Below are 27,285 nucleotides of genomic sequence, written 5' to 3'. Positions count from 1 at the left end.
CTGCCCTGCACACCACACACTGCACACTCTGTGTCTCTCTGTCTGCCCTGCACACCACACACTGCACACTCTCTGTCTCTCTGTCTCTCTGTCTGTCTGTCTGCCCGCACACCACACACTGCACACTCTCTGTCTCTCTGTCTGTCTGTCTGCCCGCACACCACACACTGCACACTCTCTGTGTCTCTCTGTCTGTCTGTCTGTCTGCACACCCTACACTGCACACTCTGTGTCTCTCTGTCTGTCTGTCTGTCTGCCCGCACACCCTACATTGCACACTCTCTGTGTCTCTCTGTCTGTCTGTCTGTCTGCACACCCTACACTGCACACTCTGTGTCTCTCTGTCTGTCTGTCTGTCTGTCTGCCCGCACACCCTACACTGCACTCTCTGTGTCTCTCTGTCTGCCCGCACACCCTACATTGCACACTCTCTGTGTCTCTCTGTCTGTCTGTCTGTCTGTCTGCCCGCACACCCTACACTGCACACTCTCTGTCTGTCTGCCCTGCACACCACACACTGCACTCTCTGTGTCTCTGTGTCTCTGTGTCTGTCTGTCTGTCTGTCTGTCTGCCCGCACACCCTACACTGCACACTCTCTGTTTCTCTCTGTCTCTCTGTCTGTCTGTCTGTCTGTCTGCCCGCACACCCTACACTGCACACTCTCTGTCTGTCTGTCCCACACACTGTTTGACCTCTCTGTCTGTCTGCCTGCCTGCCCGCCCTGCACACGTTTCACTTGTCTGCCTGCCTGTCTGTCTGTCTGCCTGTCTGTCTGTCTGCCTGTCTGTCTGTCCAACACACCATTTCACCTCTCTTTATGTATACATGTCATATAACTGTGCTACCATGTAATCTCTGTGCCTCTATAACTCTGCTGCCATTTCACCTCTCAAAAGCAGCTTCACTTTGACCTGGAAATGCATGTGAGTCTGTCCTTCACACCACGGCATCTTTCTGTGCCCCTGTAACTGCCACCACTTCACCTCTCTGTGCCCCTGTAACTGCCACCATTTTACCTCTCTGTGCCCCTGTAACTGCCACCACTTCACCTCTCTGTGCCCCTGTAACTGCCACCATTTTACCTCTCTGTGCCCCTGTAACTGCCACCATTTTACCTCTCTCTGCCCCTGTAACTGCCACCATTTTACCTCTCTGTGCCCCTGGAACTGCCACTACTTCACCTCTATATGATTTTATAATTGCTACTATTTCACTTCCGTTTGCTCCTATAATTGCCACTATTTGACCTCTCTATAAGAGTCCCCTAAAGCAGTAGCATTTGAAGCCATTTGTTTAATATTTGAGAGCATCGTTGAGTGTGTGGAGCCAGGGATGAACGGACACACTGAAATGCCCGGTCCTTTCAGGCGAAGAAGAAGTACTACGACACGGAGCTGGAGAACCTGGAGAAGCACCAGAAGCAGACCATCGAGAAGATGGAGACGGACCACGCCGTGCACCTGCGCGACGAGACCAAGCGCATCCGCTCCGAGCAGGAGAAGGAGCACACCCGCTTCCAGGAGCAGCTCAAGAACAGGAAGAAGGAGGTGGGGAGGGGTTGGAGGACTGGGGCTCCCTTCTACTCACTTATTTTTTTACACTAAAATTGCTGATGCCTTTACCCAAGGCAACTTACAGTTGATTAGACTAAGCAGGGGACAATCCCCCCTGGAGCAATGTGAGCAATCCTTTGGGAGCCTCCTAGCTCTTTGCCTTAGCTCTGTCAAGGAGCATTTAACATGTCGGATTGTCCTCCAAGATGGCGACCCTCGATCAATTTCCAGAGGCTCGTTCAAATTGCTTCTTTTTCACACTTTCTTTGCCTGACCTGGGAAATCGACCAAGGTCCACCCTCTTGAAAGAAATTCAAACCCGTTAAATCTTCCTTCTAAAAGCTAAAAGCTAGAGGTTAGGAGGCTCCAAAACTTTTATTGAGCAAGAAAACATGATCCTTTGCGTAAACAATTCAGCCCCAGGTGGGATTAGGGTTAGACGGGCTGCGGGCCTGAGAGGGCTGGGGTTAGTTGCAAAGCTTGGAGGGTGGAGGTTGTTATTTAAAATAAAGGTTTTGCACATTTACAGGTTAAACGCGAGGTTGAGAAAATGCCAAGAAGTCAAAGAAAGGAAAGCCTGAAGCAGCGAATGGGCTCGTTTCAGCAGATGAAACAGACGGAGGTGAGTGTGCCTCCCGTTTCAGACAAACCAGGCAACCCCAGCACCGGCGTTATGAGGGGGTACCAGTAGCAGGCGTCGTAGAGTACATCACCGCATGTCTGTAAGCGTTTGTCCTCCTCCTCCTTCTCCTCAGGAGCAGAAGTTCCTCGCCGCCCAGAAGGAGAAGCTGGACAGCCTGCTGAAGAAGATCACCTCCGAAAACAAGCGGGAGATCTCCGAGACGGAGCGCCAGTGCCTGGAGAAGAAGCAGCACCTCATCCGCGGTACGTCCACGTTCCGGCAACACGGGGAACTTCCGCCCGCTCGTTCCTCCTCACGGATAGGCTTAACTAAAACCCCCCCTGAAGGAGGGTCAACAGCAACAGCACTCCCCCTGTGCACAGAGATTAATACACTTGACCCTCCGACCCGGGAAGGATAATCGCAAAGCTGTAGTATTATCCGGACCCTTGAGGCTCGACTGACAAAAATAACACTACGTCGAATCTCCAGCATGGGTTGAATTTTTCACATTTGCTGAAGGGCTATTCTTTCTTTTTTGGTTAATAACAGAAGAAGAGTGTAACTACCAGTTATAATCTCAAGGCAAAACATTCAGTTCTTACCCAGATTACTTTATGGCACTGGTTCTTAAACTTTTTAATATCAGAACCAAAATTAGAAATTGTGTGCCTTTCAGGGAGACGTCAAATACACATACTAGTATAGAGAATACACTCATTCGTGCACCCCCACAAACCATTTTATGTCCGGACCCATAGTTGAAGAATGGGGACATTTGATATTTACGGGGACATTTCAGTAAAGCTGCATTCCTGAGCTTCCGTTCCCCTTATTTTGGGTTTGTGCCTGTGACGTCATTCCGCTAAGCCTGGTGTGTTGGAGCCCCAACACAGACTTCCTTCCCTGAGGAACATTAATCCCCCCAGTGCTCAGAAACATTAGTTCACGGATTCTTTACCTCTCTTTATTCTCTCTCCCTCTCCTTCTCCCTCCCTCTCCCCCTCTCCCTCTCTCAGAAAGGGAAGCTGCAATCTGGGACATGGAGGAGCATAACCTCCATGAGAGGCACCAGCTGTTGAAACAGCAGCTGAAAGACCAGTACTTCCTCCAGAGGCACCAGCTGCTGAAGAAGCACGAGAAGGTAGCGTTAGCGTGCCGCGCTGTTAGCGTGCCGCGCTGTTACCGTGTGCCTGTGTGAGAGAATTATGATCCTGATCTTCTTTAAACATGCACTACAGCCATTTCCTCCATGTAGTTATTTAAACATTTACATAATTCATTTTTCCAGAAGTTTACTTTTTTAACATATTATATTCAGTGCCTACAGATATACTTAGGATTAGCTTGTAAATGTTTACTTGTGTATGTGTGCGCACATGTCAAGTTAAGTTGATATTAATGGCTTGGGCTGCTCAGCCCTGTTCCTGGAGCTCTACCATCCTGTAGGTTTTCATTTCAACCATAAATGGAGATCACTCAACGAAGTCAACTTTATTGACACCGCTCTCTTTCTCTCTTTCTCCCCCTCTCTCTCCCTCTCTCTCTCTATCTCTCCCCCTCTCCCCCTGTCTCCCCCCCTCCAGGAGCAGGAGCAGATGCAGTGCTATAACCAGCGCATGGTGGAGCTGCTGAAGGTGCGGCAGCAGCAGGAGAAGGGCAGGCTGCCCAAGATCCAGCGGAGCGAGGGGAAGACCCGCATGGTCATGTTCAAGAAGAGCCTGCGCATCAACTCCACCGGCAGCGCTTCAGAGGACCGCGAGAAGATCAAACAGGTGTGCCCCCCGACCCGCCTGGTGTGCCCCCCTGACCCACCTGGTATCCCCCCCTGACCAGCCTGGTGTGCTCCCTGACCCACCTGGTATCCCCCCTGACCAGCCTGGTGTCCCCCCCTGACCCACCTGGTATCCCCCCTGACCAGCCTGGTGTGCTCCCTGACCCACCTGGTGTCCCCCCCTGACCCACCTGGTGTCCCCCCCTGACCCACGTGGTGTGCCCCCCTGACCCACCTGGTATCCCCCCTGACCAGCCTGGTGTGCTCCCTGACCCACCTGGTGCCCCCCCCTGACCCACGTGGTGTGCCCCCCTGACCGGCCTGGTGCCCCCTCCCACCCTATCCATGCGTACTGGGCTAAATATCTGCCCAAATATCTGCCCCTAATCTGTGTCCAGTTGTGTCCATTCACCGAGAGAGGCACTGGTGATAGTGAGCCCATCAGGGCTACTCTCTGTGCTACTCCCTGCTGTTTGGGCAGTGCTTATGGAGGGATCACGACTGACCCCAGTTTCCACGGTTTGGTGCGGGGTTGGTTGTCACGTTCGCTGTGGTTTTGCATTTGTGCCTGTGCATTTGTGTGCATATGTGAGTGTGAGTGTAAGTGTGTATGCACACATGGAAAAACTGATACCAACACAAAACCATCGTATTGTGTATTGTGTTGCCGCTTAAGAGACTAAATCAGCAGGTGGTGGCTTTTATAGTGTTGTTGTGTGTGAAGCCTTTCTTTTGTGTCTCCAGTTCAGCCAGCAGGAGGAGAAGAGGCAGAAGGCGGAACGTCTGCACCAGCAGCATAAACACGACAACCAGATGAGGGAGATGGTGGGGCAGTGCGACAGCAACGTCAGAGAGCTGCAGCAGCTGCAGGTACGACCACCCCACACAGCACTGAGCCACTGTGTGCTGGGTTATGATGGGTGTGCTGGGTTATGATGGGCGGCCTGTAGCGTAGTGGTTAAGGTAAATGACTGGGACAGGCAAGGTTGGTGGTTCGAATCCCAGTGTGTGTAGCCACAATAAGATCCGCACAGCCGTTGGGCCCTTGAGCAAGGCCCTTAACCCTGCATTGCTCCAGGGGAGGATTGTCTCCTGCTTAGTCTGATCAACTGTACGTCGCTCTGGATAATGTATTGTAATGTAATGTAATGTAATGTAATGTAATGATGGGTGTTCTGGGTTATAATGGGTGTGCTAGGTTATGACAGCAGCAGTGTTTGATAATGGACGTCTCTGTGCAGAATGAGAAGTGCCACCTCCTGATTGAGAATGAGACCCAGCGGCTGAAGTCTCTGGATGAGATGCACAGCCAGCAGCTGAGGGAGTGGAGGGAGCTGCTGAAACCCAGGAAAAAGGTCAGGACCATGCCCTGTTCACCCCACCTCTACAAAAACACGCCCCTGCCCCTCCCAAAACACACCTCTGCCCCTCCCTAAACACGCCCCTGTCTGTCCTTGCCCCTTCCTGTCTGCACACAAGCACCCCAGCCTGAATCCACATGTGCAGAACTCACTCCTAACATTGTGTACCCGTAGCAGTGTGGGCATCCGTAATGCCCCTGGATATCCCAGAATGCACCTTACATTCAGGGGCTATGTGTCGCGTGCTGCTGTGAAGGTGTTCAGGTCATGTGACACGCTCCCTCGCTCTCCCCCATAGACCCTGGAGGAGGAGCTGAACCAGAAGAAGAGGGAGCAGGAGGTGTTCTTCAAGATGAGCGAGGAGTCCGAGTGTCTGAACCCCAGCTCGCCCAACAAGCTCACCAAATTCCTGCCCTACACCGACTCATCCACCACGTAAATCCCGGCATCCCCAGCAGAGCACCTCAGGACCGATCGCGGTCCACCCCCCCTTCCCTCCCCCCCTTCGGGAATCCACATTGCAACCTCATTAGGTGTGGGGGAGGAACTAACCAATGTAGTACCTTCTTTTTTTTTTTTTCTTTCTTCTTTTTTAATATTAGTATTTATGTTTTTAATGTTTATGTATTTTAATTTGATTAACCGATGCAAGGCATTTGTCTGCTAGATATTGTGAAATTCCACCTTCCCCGCACGCACACACACACACACGCCTCCACACACACACACACACACACACACACACACACACATACACAAGCAGTATTTTTTTTTTCTCTGCAGTGCTGCTTATTCCTTGCAGATGGATATTCTAGCAGATAGATTCCTGCCCCAACGTTTGTTTTTGTGTTTCATATTCCCTGCTGAACACCCCCTCAAAATGTGTAGAGTTCTTGTTCTAGCCCAGTCAGGTGTATGACAGGCAGTGTCAGGTGTATTTGACAGGGGAGGCGGGTCGGGGCTGGTGATTCAAACTGAGAAAGTGTTGTGTTCTCCAAGTGTTGTGTGTCAGAGGTAGAACGTGGAATGCGCCTCTTCAGTGTTCGGTTGCAATTCGAGCATTTTAGTGGCGGTTTTGTGGAGAGGGTGGTGCTCCGTGTGTGTGTGTGTGTGTGTGTGTGTGTGTGTGTGTGTGTGTGTGTGTGTGTGTGTGTGTGTGTGTGTGTGTGTGTGTGTGTGTGTGTGTGTGTGTGTGTGTGTGTGTGTGTGTGTGGAGTGGGGGTCACCAGGGAAACGACTGTGCAGTTTGGCTCATTCCAAAGACACCTCCCTTTTACAGAGGCCTAGTTACGTGCCTTCAATTTACAAAGCACGTAATTTACAGCATGTAGCTTTAATTTACCATTATGTGCCTTGGCTCCCAGTACTTTTTTCCCCCTAGTTTTATTTGTTTATTGAGTGAATGTCTCATTGCCAAAAGTGCAATTATGTCTCATTGATTTTTATTTCTTGCTAACCGAAGTATGCAGAAGCAAGTTTAAAACCGGAGCTGCCAAACCGGATGCTTTATCACCGCTTGTCCAAAAATATCACAGAATCGTTTTTCACGCAGTTTGCTGCACGCGGTAAATAAGTGCTTTTCACCGTTTAAAATGGTTTCAGCTTGTGAACATGAACAAAATAATGTTGAAACTCGTAATGGGGGTTACTGTTCACCGTTTCCACGTTATTTTTGGCTACAGCTCCGTGTAGCTTGTTTTGGGGGGGGTGGGGGTCGGGGGATAAAGGACTTCATCCCATCTTTAAACAAAAAAAAGATTGTTTCTATTCAGGTTGTATTAAGTATATGTGTGTTTTCTCGCTGTCAGTCACTTAGGCAGTGTTGATGTTGAATTTCGCTTTGCTAATATATTCCGTATCGAGTCGCGTGAAGCGGCGCCATTACTGTAAAGGGGACCGAGCGAGCACACTGGAGAGGACTTGGCGTAGCAAACGCTGTTGTGCTAGAGCCAAAGTATGAGACTTTTAGTTGTCGATAAGTTTGAAGAATATAGTTTCTTTGAAGAATCTTTAGATATTATATTCTTGCCTAAGTATATATTTTATTAAACATGGAGTTTGATTTTTATTATAACATTTAAATGCACTGTCAACTAACCAAAGTGCAATATGTTCTTTTTTTCATCAGTTTATTCCACCAAGCAAGCCTCACTCAAGTAACTTTTTCTTTGAGTACCGATTTTTATTTTATTTTTTAAAGTGGTCACTTTTATATACTTGTCATTGACTGTTAATCAGGTACAATCAAATCTACTTCTTTTTATTCCGTAGATATATTTTGAGTTGTTTTAATGTTCAGTTCCTGTACACTTTGACTGCAATATCATTGTTCTTCCTTTGACTTTAGTAATGGAATTTGAAGTATGTTTTCAGTGAGGGGTGAACCGAAAAAAGTCTCTAAAAGCTGAAGGAACCACTATTGTACATAAGAGTCTAATAAACACATTTTCTTATGCAGTCTCATTTGTTATTTTTTTCACCCCAGCGTTCTCTCTGTAGACTTTTATACCATTGTGAATCAAAGGCACTTTGTGCCGAGTGACGCCAGTCTCAAGCCAGACTTTGAATCAGCATTCACTGCTTTATGAGACTTAAGCTTTTCTATTTGAGAAAAAAAGATTTTAACGTGTTTTAAATTACTTTTCACTTGTCAAGTGAAATTGTTACCTGATGTTGAAATGAGTATTCATTGCAAATCCATTTGTCTTATTTAGCAAAAATATATTTTTAAGATAAAAAAAAGAAGAAATATTTTGAGTTAAGTCTAAATGTAAGACAAAAAAACGTATTTGGTCTTTGCTGTGTTTGCGGCAACCATCTTGGCTTTGTTCAGAATCTCTGCTATGCAGAGGCAAAGATTAACACACAGAACTGGGCTATTTGAAATGTTTATTAACTTCATATAAAAGAAACGATACAGGAAGGAACGAGTCTGAAGTGTGAACTGTTCTGAGTGTCACCAAAACAAGTGGGAACAAAAGCAGATTACAGTACTGTGATGGCTTATCTGTCAGGAAGGTTGAATGACCAGCACACAGTCTTTTAGAGCCTGCCATCCAATGGCAATCTGCTCATATTGCATATACTGAGAGAAATGGTTTTGCAGAACGCAAAAGGACATTGTTATGAGGGATCGCATTACCTTTCACTGTAGTGGATCTCTGAGCTACTTCCTCTTTATTCCTAAACACAGGCTACTCGCACGACTGGAGCTTCTAAACACTGCGTTTTATTCAAACACTACATATTCCACATGCGGCAATCGATCGAACCGCTAAAACGCATCCAGTGTGACCGTGCACAAGACTCCATGTTGCAGCTCTGTGGTACAAATTCATGAAATGGAATGGAACTGGAATGCAACAAAGTGCCGAAGCAGTGAGACTGAACTAAGTCCTACAGATTGTCTCATATACACAGGGATCATAACTCCTATGACTTATTATTTCGCATAGATCAGTGGTTCCCAAACTCTTAAGTCACACCTAACCCACCCAAGAAGTGGAAAGATTTTTTCTGACCCTGCCCCTTATTAAAATGTAACCAGACAACAAGCAGCTGCCCACTAACTGGCACTAATTTGGCTGATGTGAATGTCTATACTATTACAAAACAAAAATTTGCTATTCTTTAATGTGTTTTTCATGAGCTGGCCAAACCCCTCCTACTGCCCACAATTTGACAACCACTGAAATACCTACGCACTCGCAACCAATCTTTGGATGTTCCCATCACCTGGGCTTTAAATGGGGGTCCGCAGACCTCTGGGGGTCCTGGGAGGTACATAATATCCATGAATATATATTTGGGGGAAATTTTTAAAATATAAAAAACAATAGAATCATTTTTAACATATGATGGGGGTCCCTGGATACCTTTGAGCATGTGTGGGGTTCATTTGATCAGAAGAGGTTGAAAATCCTTGATCTACCTCTACCTGTATCTTACCTGTCAATACGACAGGCAGAACATCCTCCTTTTTTTAAAAAGGCAGGGTTTTTCGAAATGCAAGCAAAAAGAATGCAAGCAAGAAATTAATTAGAAAACCAGGAGCACGTGGAAAAAATGTGTAATTCCAGCATACACAATTCCAGCATTCCAGCGAGCCAGAAGTAACTCCTGCCTGGGTCTGGATCTGTAAGGACGCATTCCATACCTCACCGACCCGATCGGATCACGGTTTTCATCAATACTGTCCACTCACACAAGGAGTGTCCCAAATGTCCTGACACGAAGCAAAAACAAGTCACGAAGAAAGGACTCCCTTTCAGAAGTACAACAAAGACAATTTAACGTTGCTATACCAAGCTTGAAACCAGTCAAGCGAATATCAAAACATAATTCTAAAACGTATATTTGAGAACCTTTTGTAAGATTCAGTGTATGCAATGACTCAGACTTTTTGTGTCAGAACACTCACAAATCTCAGGAGCACTATTTCGGGTTCACACGCTATTTTTAGGGATGAAATTAAATTCAGATTTACAATATGGTGCTTCTGAAAGACTGAGGTAATGATAAACCCCTCCCACAATTCTACGGGGAGAAAGCTACTAAAAAAGACTATGGAAAAAACCTTAATATGAAGTTGTTGATTATCAAACAATGCCTTTAAATGTACGGTAGTCACCCTCATAAGCCAGAGGCTTTCTGCTGAGTTAATGTAAATACTGAGATGTGTAAACTCAGGACTGTGTGTGTCAGACGTATGCTTACTTACAGCATACTTCACATCTAAGAAAAAAAAAAAAAAAAAAAAAAAAAAAGGCCAGAGTGAACCTGAACATCTGGCCATGTTGAAAAGTGCACATCTGCTGTTTTCCAAAATCACTCTGTAACAATAACATGCTTTTAAAAAATGGACAAATTGTAAAAAAAGAAGAAGAAAAGAAACGTTATTCACAAAGCACAATGATTAAAGTACAAAATAATGGTAATATTAGCACTTAACAGTACTTGGCTGAAGCTCCACCCAAACCAAAAGTTTCCATCAAACTGCTTTCTCTGGTGTATCCAAGTACTCCAGTTCAGAATACTCTCATTCACTTGTTCCATTGCATTGTAAGTTACAAATACCCTCCTCCTTACATTTCAGTTATAGTGATACATACACTGATGAAGAAAACCTTGCTTGCATATATTTAAGCTTGGAACACCACTGTAATATACCTAGGCACAATATTATGAAGGCATTAAAGACATATATATTGCTTGTCTACTGCAGCTGCTGTAATACAACTATAAAACAACATTATAAACCTGTGTAGAATATGGCACACAAGGTGTATGATATGATCCACACCTGGGTATATAATTGTTTTGGATTCAAATACTTTTCCGTGCTCGACTGATCCTGCCTGGTGCAATTGAGCCAACCCAGAGGTTTGAACTTTTTCATAGGTTCAAATACACCAGGCAAGCTCAGAAAGGCATAGAAAGGTATTTGAATCAAAAACAATTACGTAATTGACCCAGGTCTGATACCATCTAGAAATGGATTTGTTCCAATGATGCTCCCTATCATCGTTACTACAATCTTTCTTCAGTCCTAATTAACACTGTTCAAGAAAACAGGATCTGATAATACCTGCTCAAAGGGCTGTCCCTTCCCAACTTGAGCTTGAAATTAATGGAATGTATTAAAAGGCTACTATCAATGTACCACCTATAAATAAAAAAAGCTAATTAAATATATCGTAAAACAAATTAAACCCAGAGGCCAGTAACTAGGGTTTCTTGGTTAGATAATTGGAAGGGATCCAGCCCTCTTTCATAGGCCCGCCACTGACGTTTTTACAGAACCACCAGCCATTCAAATTCTTCTCCAGAACCTCGAACACTGTCCCCTCCTTGAACCCTGAGGTCTGGTCGTCGCCGTCGAAGTCGGCCAGCGCCAGGTACAGCTCGTCCTTGGCCGCGTCCTTGATGAGGGGAGGGAGTTTCTCTTTGGGCGGCTCGGGTTTCTCGCTCTTGCTGAAGGGCTTTGGCGGGAGGGGCAGTCGGGGCTTGGGGTCCTCCTTGTCTTTGTCTTTGTCTTTGGGGGGTGGCAACACGAACGCTTTGGGTTTGGGAGGAGGGGGTCTGCCCTGTGGGGCCGCCGGTTTGGGCTCGGGCGGAAAGTCTTTCGGGGGGGCTTTGGTTTCGGTGGGGCTGGCAGGTTCGTTGGTCTTTTTGGGAGGTGGAGGTCTCCTGGGGGCGACGGTGGGCCTCTGTGGCAGTTCTTTGTGGGCAGGCACCGGGGGTTTGGGCAAGTCCGGCAGGTCATGGCCGTTTTGCTGTTTCGGGGGACACTTGGGCTCCTCGCCCCCTCTCTCGCTGAGGGCACTGTCGGGTGACGCACCGTCCTGCTGGTTGGCCTCGGCCCCTGAGCCCATCTCAGCCGGCCTGGGGGGCCGCAGCTTGCTCCTCAGGTTGGTTATGTCCAGCTTGTTTTCCGGCGGGGTGTCTTGCCGGGATACGGGAGGCGGTTTGGGCCGGAGCACGGGTTTGGGCTTGGCGAACGGGGCGGGCACCTCGGGCTTCTCCTCCGGGGGCTCGGGTTTGGGCTTGGGCGGCTTGGCCACAGGCTTCAGGTTGAACTTCTTCACCTCCTTGGCGGAGATCTTGTGGCCGCACTCGAGGCCCATCTCGTTCTTCAGGTGAAGCGGCTTGTTCTTGTCCTCCCTCTTGGGCTCCGGCGGTTTCTCCGGTTTGAAGGGCGCCGCTTTCGGGGGCACCAGGGGCACGATGACCCCGGGAGCGGGGGGCTTCGGGGGGAGGGCTTTGGGCAGGTCCATCTTGGGTTTCTCCAGGGCCTCGGACTCCAGGCTCTTGTTGATGGACTCTCGGCGAGGGGGGAGGGCGGGCTTTTCCTCTGCCGGGGGCAGGGCGGGGGCGGGAGGCAGGGGTCCAGAGAAGGGGGCGGGAGCGGAAGGACCGCTCTTGGGGCCGCCGGACTTCCAGTCCCTCAGCTTGGGCCGGGCGGCCGAATCGCTGCTGGCCGAGGGCTCGTCGGGCAGCGGCTTGGACCAACTGTCGTCCTGTGCCGAGCCGTTGGAGGCCCCGTCCTCCAGCTTCAGCTGGGCCATCTCGTTCGGGAGCGGGGCCAGGAAGTTGGGCCGCGACGCGTTGCTGGTCTTCTTGTACTTGTCTATGAACGTGACGGGAGCCCAGCCTTCCCGCTCCTCGATCTGGATGTACCACCATCCGCTGGAGTTCTTCTCAATCACCTGAGGAACGGAGCGCCAAGCATTCCAGTCAGAGACAGCGCTGTGAGCAGAGGAGCACATTCCCAAATACTACACTAAGCATACTTGATGTGGAGTTTAATTATACTTCAAGTATTCTAAAGTATTGAAGTGTATACTTTAGGTATAGTTCAGCATACTATTTTTTCATTACGTTTCAGTGATGAATTTCCGTTGCATTCCATTCCTTCCCATAAACCATAATGTATTAACGATATTTTACATTGGGGATTGTTTTTTGTTTAGTGAAACTGTTTTACAAAAGAGCACAAAAGCCCATGGTGTACATTCGCTGAGCTTTTGTGGAATATGGAAACCCATATGTTCCCCCCTCAGCTTTGCATGTTTCATTCACAGCTATGTGTTCTATTTACATGCTCAGTTACCCGATTCTGAATGTAAATTCTCAGCATCACAACAGGCTTGTGACGGGTGCAGACGGCAAACAAAACAAATAAGTATGAATGAAACGGACGGGTAGCATTAGGGGCAAATATTATTCCACCGGAAAGCAGGATTAGCCTACCCTTTTGTAAATAAATACGAGTGATTTGAGCTGTAAATCCTTTGTCTGTTTGACAGATGTGGATTTAGCTCAGTATGACACAGGCGTTTTCCTCTTCGCACTGAGACAACAGCCTTGAACACACCGGGGCGCTGGCTAGCCTCACGCTGTAACCTGAGAGGCGGAATGGCGGACAGCCAACACTGAGCCTCAGGCCAGGAGACCTCCAGTACACGCCCAGCTGTATGCTCAGATCACAGCGCTAAGCGCTAGCAAACAAAGGCGTATAATTATGAGGAGGGGAGAGTAGCATTACTGACAAATGTCTATCGTTCATTTATTTATTAGTCTATTTGACCGGGACAACTCACATTGTTAATAAATGGTTAGCCAGTGTTAGCCAGAGAGGCTAGTTTTCATCTGTAGCCCCTCGGTTATGTGTTTTGGCCGGGAGAGGAAACTGGAGCACCCGGAGAAAACTCCACATAGAGAAGATCCGGGCCAGCCGTGGCTCGAACCCAGAACCTCCTTTTTGCGAGGCAACAGTGCTAACCAATGTGCCACTGAACGCAAGAAAATGGCCTATTATTTTACTCACATTTATGCACATTCATATTTCTGGTCAGGATAGATGGATATCATTCTTAATATGATATTGATATTATAGTGTCTATATCATTATTATAGCTAATATTACACAGAAGTAATGATAAACATGTAGTCTCTATAAAGAAGTCTGGTAAATATGTATCCCCACCAAGTATTTTGGATATGAACAAAGTATACACATTACATCACAATCCATCACATGATTTGGCAGATCATATCCAGAGCAGTGGAGAACATCAGTGTTTTGCTCAGGAATGCAAAAACGCGACATCACCATGGCAACATAGGCTGTATAAGTGACCCATTGCCCAGTATAAATAACACAATAGGCCTCAAGTAGCAAGAACTGCTCGTATGAACAGATTCCTTCTTGAATCGCTTGTACGAGTGATTTAAGAGAACTTGCCGCATGCACAAATTTTCTCCCATTTCAAATGTTTTCTTAAGTAGGAACAGAATTTACGAGTGGTCCTGACCCGTCGTATGAATCGTGTAAGCAATGCATTCCATTCATTCTGTATGGAGAGGCTTGCAGTACATGATGCTGCATTCCAGCGAGCGTTGTGGTGCGTTGGATGGTTCTGTATTTGCATAGGCTACAAAGGCTGCAAATGAAATACACCCAGCGCAGCACTCTTGGCTCAAACTTTCAAACTACGCACACAGATCAAATATGAATCAAGATTCAGCAACTGTATTGCTCATTTATATTTTCAGAAACTTATTTGAGTGGACTGTTAAGGAGGAATAAGAGAAAGCTTATCCATCGTCTGCCACGTTGTTATGATCCGTGTTCCGAAAAGTGTGGTAGATTACTCTCCTGGTTCTGGATAACCCCATTGAGCCATCTATCCACTACAGCACCAACAGATGTCATTTTTATGAGTGAGTATTCTGGACACGCCTAGCCTTATATGGCATTTTTGGGGTATCAGTTGTGCCGATTATAAGTTTTCATGGTGAACGTCACGGTGTTAGGGCCGGCCTGCTCGTGGGACTCACCTCCACTTTCACTCCTGCCTGGAAGCTGATGCCGTCGGGGATGGTGGTCTGGAAGTCCGCGATAGTGTAGTACTCCTCCTCCACCTGGGGCGGGACGGGGGGCTTGGGCAGGTTCACTCCGCGCGGCTGAACACGGTGTTAAGATGTTAAGGTTTATAAATGTGAGAAAAATGTTCAGTACAACAGAGATGTTAAGGTTTATAAATGTGAGAAAAACATTCAGTACAACAGAGATGTTAAGGTTTATAAATGTGAGAAAAACGTTTATTATTATTATTATTAACAAATATAGTTAATATACAGGGTGTGTTAAAAAGGGTGCAATTCAGTGAATGATTATAAATGGTGTATTACCTAGTATGTTTATTGTTTGGTGTTGGTCTGAAAGCAGTTTGAAAGTTTATTTACTTACAATGGTGAGATCACGCCTTGGCGGGGGTCTTTGTCTCTGACCAGCTTCTGAAAAAGAAAACAGAGAAACGTGAATCAACAAACACACAGAGATGTTAAGTACAGGGGTAAGATGGTAAAAGTCCTGCTACGTGCTTTCTTCCACCCATAAACTCAGCCAGCTGATTTCACTCATTAGTTCTACCTCCTGGCTGAAGAATTGTGCAAACCTTCTTCTGTGCATATTTTTGTACAAAACAAAATATTGGAGAGGACTTTTACTTTCTGAGTCAGGATTTTCCACATCTGCACAAGTATGGGATTACCCTGTTTTTGGCCAGGGATACTTGGTGTGGGTGCAGGCTGTTCCTCCCAAGCAGTTCCACACCCAATTCTGCTGATCTACCACTAGAGTCTTTGCGAAGTCTCTGAATCAGGTGTGTAGCTGCTTGGGTGGAACAGCCTTTGTGGGAAAGATTGAGTATCCGTGTTTTTCGCAGTGTTGAAAAGCGTAATAAGCGGAGATGTTTTTTTATTGATAAATTTGTGCAGTGTAGTGTGTTGCCTGTTGTGTGTTGTGTGTTGCGTGTCGCATATCGCGTGTTGCATGTTGTGTGTCGTGTGTTGTGTGTTGCAAGTTGTGCGTCGCGTGTTGCGTGTTGTGTGTTGCATGTTGTGTGTCGCATGTTGCATGTTGCGTGCGCGTTGGGGCGTGCTCTCTCCTCGGCGGGGCTCACTGCGCTTGTTTTCGGGGAAGGGCGTGAAGCGCAGGTCTTTGGGGCCGTCGCGGCTCTCCTTGCCCCCCTGCTTGGAGACGTCCAGGTCGTTAGCGCTGGCGTGGGCCGCCGCGCCGGCGGCCATCTTCTGGGCCAGGATGTCCGTCTTCTTCAGGTAGGACGCCGGGGCCCAGCCCTCCTGCCCCTGGTACCTGCGGAAACGAAGCGCGGCTGTGACACAGCGCCCTCTGCGGGGCGGAGGACGCAAGAACACGGCGGACGGGTCGTTTGGGCAGCCTGACTGGGACCCGGAAGCCCCAGTGCAGCCACAAAAAGATCTGCACAGCTGCTGGGCGCCTTGAGCAAGGCCCTAAACCCCACATTGCTCCCCAGCCGCTGCACGCTGACTGCACACCGCTCATAAGTAACTAGGATGGGTCAAGTGCAGAGGACAAATGACCCCACGGGGTTCAATAAATCTTCTTCTTCTTACCGGATCTTCCACCAGCCCTCCAGGTTCCTCTGGATGACCTCCACGGTCACGCCCTTCACCAGGTTAATCTCGTCTTTGTCCCGGGCCGTGTAGGGGTAGATCACCGTGTACTTCTCCTCTGGAAACAGGAAAGTAAATATTCACGTTCATGCTGTTTGAAGATGGGTATGGTGTACTAGAACAACATCTCATACCTGGGTCAATTATGTGAATTGTTTCGGATTCCAAATACTTTCCTGCACTTTCCTGAGCTTGTCTGGTGTAACCTACGAAATACTCTCAAAAAGTGCAAGTCCTCTTTGTGTGCTCAGTTGCACCAGGCAAGATAAATTGAACACAAAAAAGTATTAGAATCCAAAACAATCCTGTATTTGACCCAGGTCTGCAGTTTACACAGGGAAAAGGGGGTAGGTATGCAATTAATCACATAAATGAAAATATTAAAGAAAACAAAAACTATTTTGTGGAGTCAAACTGACGCTATCGCGGTGATCATTCCCGGTCCCGGAGAAGCAAGGTCTGCAGGTTTTTGTTGATACTTGGTATTTACTCGATCAATCAAAACAGTCGATTACACAATTAACAAACTTGGCCTGGTTTTTTTGGGTTGGAATTGCCTTGGCTTGCTGATATAAAGACAAAAACAAAAACAAAAACCAGCAGACCCTGCTGCTCTCCCAGACAAAGAATGAAGATCGCTGAGCTATGCAAACCTTTTTGCCAAACACTTATGTAGATGAGCTAAGATGAAACCCAATGACCCTGATTCTCAGGGATATTTCAGTGTAGAGGATCACAGAGGCATAACAAGCAGGTGCAAAAGAGCAGATCTACAGAATAAACATCCTCCATGAACATCCAGGACAAGTTCACGGTGGTCTCTAAAAATCACATACGGCTGACCAAGGCAGTTTACACCTGCACTCAAACTGCCCTGTCAGTCAGAGCTGGGGGTGTGGGTCTCCACGGTTACACAAATGACTGACAAGACAACCAGGCTGGAATGTGTGGTGACCGACTTTTTAGCGTAACCAGGCAGAACTATGTGGAGCAACAAAACAAGGAACACGCATGCAACCAATCAGCGCGCAAAATAACACCTTCATTATTAGAGCCGTGCACATAACAAATACATGTGTTCCCACAAGAGTTTAAAACCACAGCAAATATAATAGATTCTAGAAACCCGAGAGTTAATATCTGTTTGTGGTCAGTGTCGTTCACAATTTAACCACTCATTCATACACACTTTGAGTATGTAATCAACACAGGACAATTATACAAGAGTGAGAAAACAAATCAAGCACATGAGAAATTAGTGGGAGCTGGAAGGTGCTCAATGCCACGCCTAAAAGCATGCGTTAGTTAATAACAATCATAATATAATAATAATAAAAGCAAATTAAGTAAAAGAGGGGGACATGTTTGGCCCATGCCGCACGCATGCTGATCATGCGACACATGCCATGCCTTGGTCCGGCATGCGACACGGAACACGCAACACATGAACAACAGGAAAAGGGGTGCGTTCTCCACCTGGCCCGAAACCCGTGCCGAACAGATCCCCTAAAGTCCTCCGACGGCCCACGTGCCTCGGCAGCGACCAGTACCTCCGCGGTACTGACGTCATAGCGGGCGGCAGGAAGTGAGCAAACAGGTAGTGAGGGTTGTGACCTTTTAATTCCCCTTCTTTAAACCACTCGCAGGAAATGGTGATGAATAAAAACTGTTACTAATTTTGTCATCTTCAAAATATGTGTGTGGCATCTGCTGCTTTCTAAAGATCCCTTTACTGAAATAGTTGAATAAAATTAGAGCAGACGCATTCAGTTAATTTCACTTCAAAGAAAACCTGCTTCACCCCAGGTCATGTCCTTTTCCTTTTCCATATTTCTATTTCCAAAGCCTAGATTTAATTTCATTCTTTAGCGAGAACATCAGTTGCAAGTCATGTTGGAGTGTCTTGACTCCCAGCTAACACAAAATGTTCTCTCAACGTTAGCAGAATGTGTTATGGACGTTATAACATTGCAGCAGCGCTGTGAGAACGTATGGAGGGGGCGGACAGACAGCGGGCCTGCGTACCTTCCTCGGCTGGGAGGGAGAAGTCGTCAGGGTCATCCTGGGCCTCCAGGCAGGTCGCCGGGACCCATCCCTGGGCATCGTCCGAGCTGACAAACCACCAGCCTGTGGAGCGAAAACAACTCACCACTGAAAACATCGGCCATAACCCCAGCCTGTGAAGTGAAAACAACTCACCACTGAAAACACCACCCATAACCCCAGCCTGTGGAGTGAACACAACTCACCACTGAAAACACCACCCATAACCCCAGCCTGTGGAGCAAACACAACTCACCACTGAAAACACCACCCATAACCCCAGCCTGTGGAGCGAACACAACAAAGCTCTTACGACCGTACGGTCTTCCACTGAAAACACCAGCCATAACCCCAGCCTGTGGAGTGAACACAACTCTGCTCTTACGACCGTACGGTCTTCCACTGAAAACACCAGCCATAACTCCAGCCTGCAGCAGCCTGGCCGAGCACATATCACCCTGCTAAAACGTTTGGATCTATGGAAATTAATATTGTAGGTCCAGATAGTAAAATTATCAAATTAATGGAAAGCCACTAATGTACAGTCACTTAATAGGGTTTTGGGTCCAGACCTGGGTCAAATAGGTCATATACGCTTTACACCTTCTGGTCCTCTTGGTTGGCTTAATTACCCACATCAAGTGAGCACAGAAAATTATTTGAATCCAAAACAATTTGTATATGGCAGTGATTGGAGTCTAATACCATCTGGAATTCGGCTGCAGGAAGACCACTGTGCTCCATAAGAAAGCCATTAAGGTTTAGTTGGTGGATCTCATCATTCCAGAAACGGTCAAGTAAGTTTAGACTTGGTGACTGAACTGCGGCTCACTGGATGTTTTTAGTTTTTCACACCATTCTCAGAAAACTCTAGATACTGTTGTGCGTGAAAAGCCCCATTCAGCTGAACCTCTTGACCATGTCTGCATGCTTGTATGCATTTAGTTGCTTCCACATGATTGGCTGATTAAATATTTGCAGTAACAAGCTGGTGTACAGGTCTACCTACTAAAGTGGTCACTGAGTGTATGGTGACATCCCACTCCTTACCCTACTGGTCTGGTGACAAATGGTGCCCTGTGAAAAGGGACACTTGTCATCGTGAAAGAGAAGCCTCTATACAGGAAAGCAATGACTTTACATTTTGGTAAAGAGGATGACTCTAGACCAGGGGTCACCAACCTTTTTGAAACTGAGAGCTACTTCATGGGTACTGAGTCATACTAAGGGCTACCAGTTTGTTTTGTCACGGTCAATACTGACCTTTGAACTAGAGTAGGTCAGAGTTCACCTAAACTTATCTAAACTTCATGTATAATAAACATATTTTTAAGATATTGTCATTTTTAAATCTATATAAATGCAAGTGTGATTAAAAGAAATTAGCAACAGAATAAAATTACATTTTAGATGCAGCTCACCAGTGAGTCATGCTATTTTTAGAACAGGCCTGCGGGCGACTCATGTGGTCCTTGGGGGTGACCTGGTGCCCGCGGGCACCGTGTCGGTGACCCCTGCTCTAGACCATTAAGAAATGGCTGCTGTTAAACCTTGCGTTTTAAGAGTGTCGGTGCAGCGAGCCACTCCATTGCAGAACCGGCAGAAACGTACCCGTCTCGTTCTTCTCGATGACCTCCACCACCTGTCCCACAAGCAGGCTGACCTCGGAGCTCTCCTGCTTCTCGTAGCTGGTGACAGCCACATACTGATCCAGAAGCAACGGGTCGGCTGAGCTGGACTCTCCTACTGGGGGGGAAGGCAGAGGGGAGGGACCGGTCATCAGGGCAGGGGGGGGCCCGGGCGTGGGGAGGGAAGGGGGTGATGATGGAGGTGGGGGGGGGGGGGGGGTAGGGTGCAGGGGTAAAGAGTGGTGAGGGGTGGGGGTGGGTGGTGTATAAGCAGGTGTGATTGGAGAAGCTCAATGCGGAAATTGCATTGTGAAAGCGACAGAGAGAGAGAGAGAGAGAGAGAAAGAGAGAAAGAGACAAAGAGAGAAAGAGAGAGAAAAAGAGAGAGAGAGAGAGAGAGAGAGAGAGAGAGAGAGAGAGAGACTGATCGCATGAAGGTTATGAAAGGGTACGGCAGGAGAGTGAGAGGGTTATTGTCGATCACGGACATGGCCGAAACAAAATGGCGATTAACTACAGAGGCCAGGAGCGAAGCCAAGTTAGGAGCTGAACCCCTGCCGTCCAATCACAAACTGGTACACAGCCGAACCTCACTCACCGGTGACCAAAACCTGCCTTCCAATCACAAACTGGAACACAGCTAAACCTCACTCACCGGTGACCAAAACCTGCCGTCCAATCACAAACTGGTACACAGCCGAACCTCACTCACCGGTGACCAAAACCTGCCTTCCAATCACAAACTGGAACACAGCTAAACCTCACTCACCGGTGACCAAAACCTGCCTTCCAATCACAAACTGGAACACAGTCGAACCTCACTCACCAGCGACCAAAGCCTGCCGTCCAATCACAAACTGGAAAACCACAAGGGCCACGTACCACAGCAACAACATCTGCAGCACTCTCAAGGCACAGAGACACATTTCCCCTAGCTGTGTTCATTAACATAATTATACACCAAGTTCATTAAGTTAATTACGTACCATATGGTACACGGTCATGTTTCCCCATCATCTGTCAGCGGCATCTCACCTTAGCATAATAGCCCCCTTCTCACTCTCCCTCCCAACATCTCCCTCTCCATCCCTCCCTCTATCTCCCTCTGCCTCTGTCTCTCTCTCATTCTCCTTTCCTCTATCTCTCTCTGCCTCTGTCTCTCTCTCACTCTCCTTTCCTCTGTCTCCCTCTCGTCTACCTTCCTGCATATGTCTTCAATACAATAAGAACACACCCTTCTCCAAAAGCATAACGGAAAAAGAGTATAGTATCCATCTACGTGCTCATAGCTACTGCAATTCTGACATTAGTGCATTACGTATTAGCATTGAATCCTGCCTGATAAATGATTATTATCTATTATAAGTAAAGGTTCCGGTCGAAGCGGTTAGGGTTCTGACACAGCACTACCTGAGGGAAATGTTGGTCTGGGGAAGCAGCTGCATATGGTGAGTCCAAAGAGAAGGTTTCTGAGGCTGAACCCTGGGATGTCACTGAAACCCAACATTCTCTGGAAGCAACAATAAAACGGAGGACGGTGGGATAGGGAGGGGTGTCACATGCACAAAATCTGAAGGTGGCGATTATTCCCTGTCCCGAAAATGTCGGAGAGATAAAGGCATCCTTCGTTAACTCTTACTGAAAGACACCCAATCAAACAGGGCCATGCAGATGAGGTCACACCACGGAAAAGAGAGCACCAAGCTTGCCCCTGGCCCCGCCCCCCTGCCTCATACTCCCAACTCCCGTTCACATAGCAACCACCCACCTACGCCCCAGGCCGGACGGAACCATTAGCAACCCGCCCACGAGGGGGGGAGGGGGACACACACACAGAGCGTGGCCAAGCGAGTGTGTGCTACTACCTCTCTTTAGGAAAGAAGACGCTCGCTCCAAAAACCCTGATGAAGGAAATGGATGAAAGAAACTGTAAGAGGATGTGAAGGAGACTGATGGAGGAGTAGGATGGATTCGGTTATATGAAACATTCCAGAACATTCTCTCAGGCGTTTTTCAATCAGCTATGCTCAAAAAATTGGAGGGCGGTTTAATCCAACTGCTCTGCAGTTCTGTTCTTGACACTGATAAGGAATGAACTGTGAAATGTATTTAAAATTACTCTGCTTTTCTACTCAATACTTCTAGAATATATGGGTGATTGGATTTATGGTCATGTTAAATTGTCTATAAAACATAAAGCCTGCTTAAAGTGTATACACAAAGTACATTATCCTGCGGACACAAAGCTTTTATACTTTTTTTTTTAAATATTTTTTTCCATAATGTATTTACTCCTATGTGCTACTCAAGATACTGCACCACCAGAGAGAAGAGATGCAACAATACCACTAGAGGGCACCATAACCTTCAAGTTCAAATTAATGTTCAACTTTAATGGAAATAATTACTAGGATTATTTATCTATTGCTTTGTGAACAGTGGGGGAAGTAGCTTTGTTGAGCTATAAACTGCCTGTTTGCAGCTGTAGTATTATTCAGACACAGAACACATGCAGGAAGGGAAGAAATGCAAACCTCGAGCAAAAATGTCAAACTTACCCCCAGAGCATTTCAACTCAGGGAGAGAAAGGTTCCTTACCTGACTTCTTCTTTCCAATAGGCTCACTGTAATGCAAGCAGACGCCAAAGAACATGGTCAGTTCACATTTCACAAGGACAATGCTGTCTTCTGTTATAGACCAGTGAGGCGAAGATAACCCCCCTTAATATGAAGATGTACAACACATATGATCGGTCACAGAACAGAGAGGAAGCAAAGAGAACCCCCGCTTATTCTCAAGATGTACAACACATATGATCTGTCACAGAACAAAGACGAGGCAAAGATAACAAAAATATATATATTTTCAAGTTCTACTAACCTTGTACTACTCTAGATCAACTAACTTAAACCTGGCACAAGATGTGACAAGTAAAAAAATACCAGAGAAGGCACTTAACTGAAATGTCCATGAAAGCATTGAATAACCCCCCCTAAATGAAACCTCCAATATAACCACCCAGAGACAACAAAGGAAGACCAACTGAAGACCTAACCAGAACAGCTGATTATTATAAATGAATATGATTAACATTTCACGTTCTAGCTTACATTAACAAAGCGTTAACCCGGCACTCTCTGAAATTGGTTAGTCTGTGGTTGTACTGCGGTGTATTCGCGTTTTACAAATGTGTTCGCCTTTAGACCACATGAGGCAGGAAATGGTTAAAATGGTGTGCTGGTAAAACAGCAGTATATAAACACAAAACAACATCTGCTGCTTCTGCAGAACAGCAGTCTATCAACCCCTACAGCCCATGTCAACCTGGGGCCTGTGCGCCAGGGGAACTGTCTTACTCTCCCAGGGACCCTCCTCTGTCTATCTCTCCTTCACATACACTCTCACTCTATCTTTCATTCTCACACACCATCACTCGCTCCCTATCTTTCTCTCACTCTATTACCCTCTCACATATTCTCATCCCCTCTCTATCGCTCTCTGACACAAACTCACTCAGCATCTCTCTCTCGTGATTGGTTCACACTCTTCCTTCATTTGCCTATATCAAACTTGTACCCAATCACATGCTGTTGGACCTGCTGCGTTCCATTTACCTCGGAAGTCGGAAGTCGGAGCTGGGAATGATGTCACACCCGAGTTGACCGCATTCCAGTAAACAACTCGGATAACCAAGATGGACGCCTCCAGTGCTATTGTTGCTATCGTTGTAGCCATTGTTAGCAATACCAGTTGAAAACACCACATTACACGGTATTCTATACATACAAACACCGTAGTAACATGTCCACAGATAGACGTTGGACAGTACTACGTATACCACTTATTTAATTACACAAAAACAAAACAGAAGCGCTAAATAATACATTACGAGAGATTTTATTAACCGTTGACGCACGGAGCAGCCATTTTGGATTTCTAACTCGGGGTTACTCAGTTCTTCCGACTTTCCCAGTCGGAAATCCCACCTCAGGGGGCGTTCCAGTTGAAATATCCGACTGGGAACTCGGAAATTCCGACTTCCCAGTACAAATGGAACGCAGCATTAGTTCCCAGGGCCTGGGGAGGGATAGATCTCAGCCCAATACAAGGGTCTGCAGGGGAGGCAGGCCCAGCTACAGAAACCAATACAAAATCAATTATGCAGAACCATTACTCTGAACCTTTCAAATAAAGTGTGGGATGGATAACATATGACAATATAACATGAAATAAAGACACTTGAAAAAACATAAATCCTGAAATGGAAGACATTCAAGTTTAGCCCCAGACACTCATCTCCAGAGCTTACTAAGAGAGGTTACCATTTCTGACTGGTGATGACCTGGTGTCCAGAAATCTTATTGGTTGTAGCAAGTTTTATGCCATTATGCTATTGGTTAGTTGTAGAGCTGGTTTAGATTGCCACCTCTAATTGGAACCACTTAGCTTTCATAAGTAGTACTGTAACTGATCCTTGGTGCACATTAGGTAATAATATATTATAATACAATATCAATATACTACAACAATATACTACAATGTATTGCCACGAATACAAACCATTTCCACGTTCAGATATTGCAATATATTATGCTGCTGTGAAATACTTACAATATATTCTATAATTTCCATAAAGTTTCAGGAGAAGTTTGTCAGGTTCACAGTACTGTACAATTGTAATTCTGACAAGTGAGGATACTACCATCACAGTGTGAAAGGCCCAGGAGGAATGAGACATGAGCTTTAAAATGAGCCGTCTGTGTGCACTTGTGTGTGTGGGATTAAGCAGTTACGGCTCGTCTGGCAGTGAGGTGTATAGAGAAAACCTGTACTCTGTAATCCCTCAAGCAGCATTCTGTCGAAGGGATTTTTGTAATCAGAAATCAGAAGGTTGTTAGATTGAAGCCAGAGCAACGCATAACCTCGCTGATACTGGAGATAATCAGTGACTGGAAACCCGTCATGGCCAGCCCTGCGCTCTGTGTGGGTTAATTAGCTAGTTCTGCGAGTCGGGACAGTGAAACAGCAGCACGTGCATGCGTGTTCTTTTATTCTCCGGGCGAAAGAGCCGACCAGACCACACAGCGCCCCCCCCCCTCTCCCTCTGTGTCCTGTCCTGCTAACTCTCTCATTCTCCACATGGCATCTGTGCTGACGTATTTATTGACACAGGAATTTCATTCCCCGAAGAGGACACCCTGTGCCTGGCGCAACGTCAAGCGACAAAGGCTGAATTGAGGGACAGATTTAATCCAATTTTAATAAAGACAAACCAAGGTCTTTTCTGCAATCCCATTTACCACTCCCCACCCCCAACACTCCCTTATTTTCAAACCAGACGCTCTGGGGTTTTCTCGAAACTTAATAAAATATGTGTCCTTGGCAACGGTCGGGACTCCATCTTTGGGGAAGACGGAAAAGGTCTGACAGCGAACGTCTGTGAGGAGCCTCGCGTTCTTTTTTCCGACGGATTCCAGTTTTCCGATTTACTGTACGCTCTCGAGCTTCCATTTTATCCAGCAAAACCACACAGCCGGTCGCCTTAAGGTCGCTTAAAGTATCATTCCGTAACGGCAGGTTACTCCCGGCAACGATCTCATTAATCAACCGGGGCTGACGCTGGAAGAAGCAACCACGTCAGAGTTAATTAACCGCAGGTCTCCGATCAAAGCGTAGATCATCATCACAGCCCAGTAATTAGCGAACGTCAGCCCCGATGCTGAAACAGCGTCTATTCCTGTGGTTTAAGGAACAACCAAGTTTCCGTAAGTGCTGTAATGCGCTTAACAGAAACAGTTGGAAAGGCTCAACACGTCAAGAGCTGCGGAATCTTCCGCCCGGGCAGTTGGCAGCAGGGCAGGTGGGGGGTTTAATAGCGCGGTGTGCTTCTCCTCGGGGGCCCGTGAAACGCTAAACGTGACGAGAAAAGCAGCGTGTACGTGTAGCCCGCAGCTGGTGCCCTGCACCCTCCGCACCGCGCTCAAACTGCCGACAGCAGGCGAAGGAAGGCCTGTAAAAACGTCTGGCGCTGAAGCGCCGTGACATCGCGGGCCCCGCTCGAGAAAAGCAGCGTTCAGCAGGGGGAGTCCAGCGCCAGAGCCCGGCGCCAGAGCACACAAACATGCTCCAAACCGCCGGCCAAAGCCAGCCTTCCAAAACTCAAAACAGAACAGGGCCGGGTCACTGAAGAAATAAGCCTTCCTGGCAATAATCAACATCCACCCCATCCCCCCCCCCCCCCACACCAGCCCCAGTGAAGCCATGGCGATTCATTGGCTGACCACCTCACCATGGGGACAGACACCTCATAACCTCATAACCCTGAATCTGCACCCCCCCCCCCCCCCCCGCAGTGTGACTTCCCCCCCCGCCACCACACCGCAACTGGGTAATTCCACAGTAACTGATGTTGTAACTGTAGGATACTTGTGCAATACTGCTACACAACAGAGACTGCTATATGCAAATTCCCCTCAGCTGTAATGTCAGAAACTGCAGACATTCCCCTAAGTGCCAGCCTGACACAGGAGAGGAACAGAGACCCGGTCCTTTCGTGACTTCATGTCGACATGCTGTAACTGTCAGCTTCTGGTGACGCTAATGCGTGCCGTGATATTTATAGCAGTCGCCGTTTGACGGGGCCAAACTCTCAGCAGTGCAGACTCAGCATTTCTGACGTGATCTGCTGCCCTTTTCATCAAGGCTAGCCCACTTCCCCGTTTCCGCTAGTACTGCAAAAAGGAGAAAGCAACTCTCACGCTACACGTGACAAGTTTGTGATGGATTGGGTCATTAAAACATTTTTAAATTGAAATTTAGGCACAATCTTGTTGCTTTCAGCCTTTTTTCTTAAAGGGCAGCAATTTAGCAATTTTAGGGCCTAAGGACCACCCCCTTAACCCTTCAACAGGTAGGTTTTCTGGAATGTTCTGCTAAATGACTGGCTGTAAATCACGCTGTGGCATGAGCAGTGGGGCTCTCACTCACTCTTTGGGTGGGTGAGGTCTTCAGGTCGAGTCTCGAAGAACACGCGGACTTCCTCACACTGCGAGATGTAGACGGGCAGCTGGATCAGAGCCTGAACACAGAGACACGACCAACACAACACATTAAACCACATCACATCACTTTACATTATGTTACGATATATTCAATCATGTTAATCATGTTCGTTTTCGTTTTGGTGCAGATGCACTCCCTCTCTCCGGGTGGAAAACCCAGCACTGCCCACCCCCCCCTCCCAGGGCTCTGTCACGGTGTGTGACAATCACATTACACTACAGCCAGTCACTTGGCAGACC

At 47.1% G+C, this 27,285-nt stretch overlaps 2 protein-coding genes across 3 annotated transcripts in view; one reads left to right on the top strand and one right to left on the bottom strand.

The window, feature by feature from the left end:
* stk10 (serine/threonine kinase 10) overlaps positions 1-5,876 on the top strand; it is a 41,518-nt gene extending 35,642 nt beyond the window's left edge. For both annotated transcript variants that reach the window (XM_061248575.1, XM_061248574.1), the window contains exons 12-19: positions 1,369-1,548; positions 2,084-2,176; positions 2,310-2,439; positions 3,196-3,320; positions 3,763-3,951; positions 4,695-4,820; positions 5,192-5,305; positions 5,610-5,876. In XM_061248575.1, coding sequence (XP_061104559.1) covers positions 1,369-1,548; positions 2,084-2,176; positions 2,310-2,439; positions 3,196-3,320; positions 3,763-3,951; positions 4,695-4,820; positions 5,192-5,305; positions 5,610-5,750 — 1,098 coding nt within the window. In that variant the 3' untranslated portion in view covers positions 5,751-5,876. The remainder of the gene's footprint in view (positions 1-1,368; positions 1,549-2,083; positions 2,177-2,309; positions 2,440-3,195; positions 3,321-3,762; positions 3,952-4,694; positions 4,821-5,191; positions 5,306-5,609) is intronic.
* A 2,311-nt stretch (positions 5,877-8,187) lies between these two features.
* The window catches only part of sh3pxd2b (SH3 and PX domains 2B), a 48,566-nt gene continuing 29,468 nt past the window's right edge, over positions 8,188-27,285 (bottom strand). The window contains exons 5-15 of the mRNA XM_061249013.1: positions 26,968-27,062; positions 22,582-22,607; positions 21,849-21,884; positions 19,967-20,098; positions 18,338-18,439; positions 17,789-17,872; positions 16,253-16,370; positions 15,781-15,971; positions 15,066-15,112; positions 14,654-14,779; positions 8,188-12,519 (exon numbers count right to left, since the gene is read on the bottom strand). Of these exons, the coding sequence (XP_061104997.1) occupies positions 11,038-12,519; positions 14,654-14,779; positions 15,066-15,112; positions 15,781-15,971; positions 16,253-16,370; positions 17,789-17,872; positions 18,338-18,439; positions 19,967-20,098; positions 21,849-21,884; positions 22,582-22,607; positions 26,968-27,062 (2,439 nt within the window). The 3' untranslated portion in view covers positions 8,188-11,037. The remainder of the gene's footprint in view (positions 12,520-14,653; positions 14,780-15,065; positions 15,113-15,780; positions 15,972-16,252; positions 16,371-17,788; positions 17,873-18,337; positions 18,440-19,966; positions 20,099-21,848; positions 21,885-22,581; positions 22,608-26,967; positions 27,063-27,285) is intronic.

Source organism: Conger conger, chromosome 7 (genome assembly GCF_963514075.1).
Source record: "Conger conger chromosome 7, fConCon1.1, whole genome shotgun sequence".
Classification (NCBI taxonomy): domain Eukaryota; kingdom Metazoa; phylum Chordata; class Actinopteri; order Anguilliformes; family Congridae; genus Conger; species Conger conger.
Note: the sequence above shows the minus strand (reverse complement) of the source record. Positions and strands in the feature narration are given on the sequence as shown.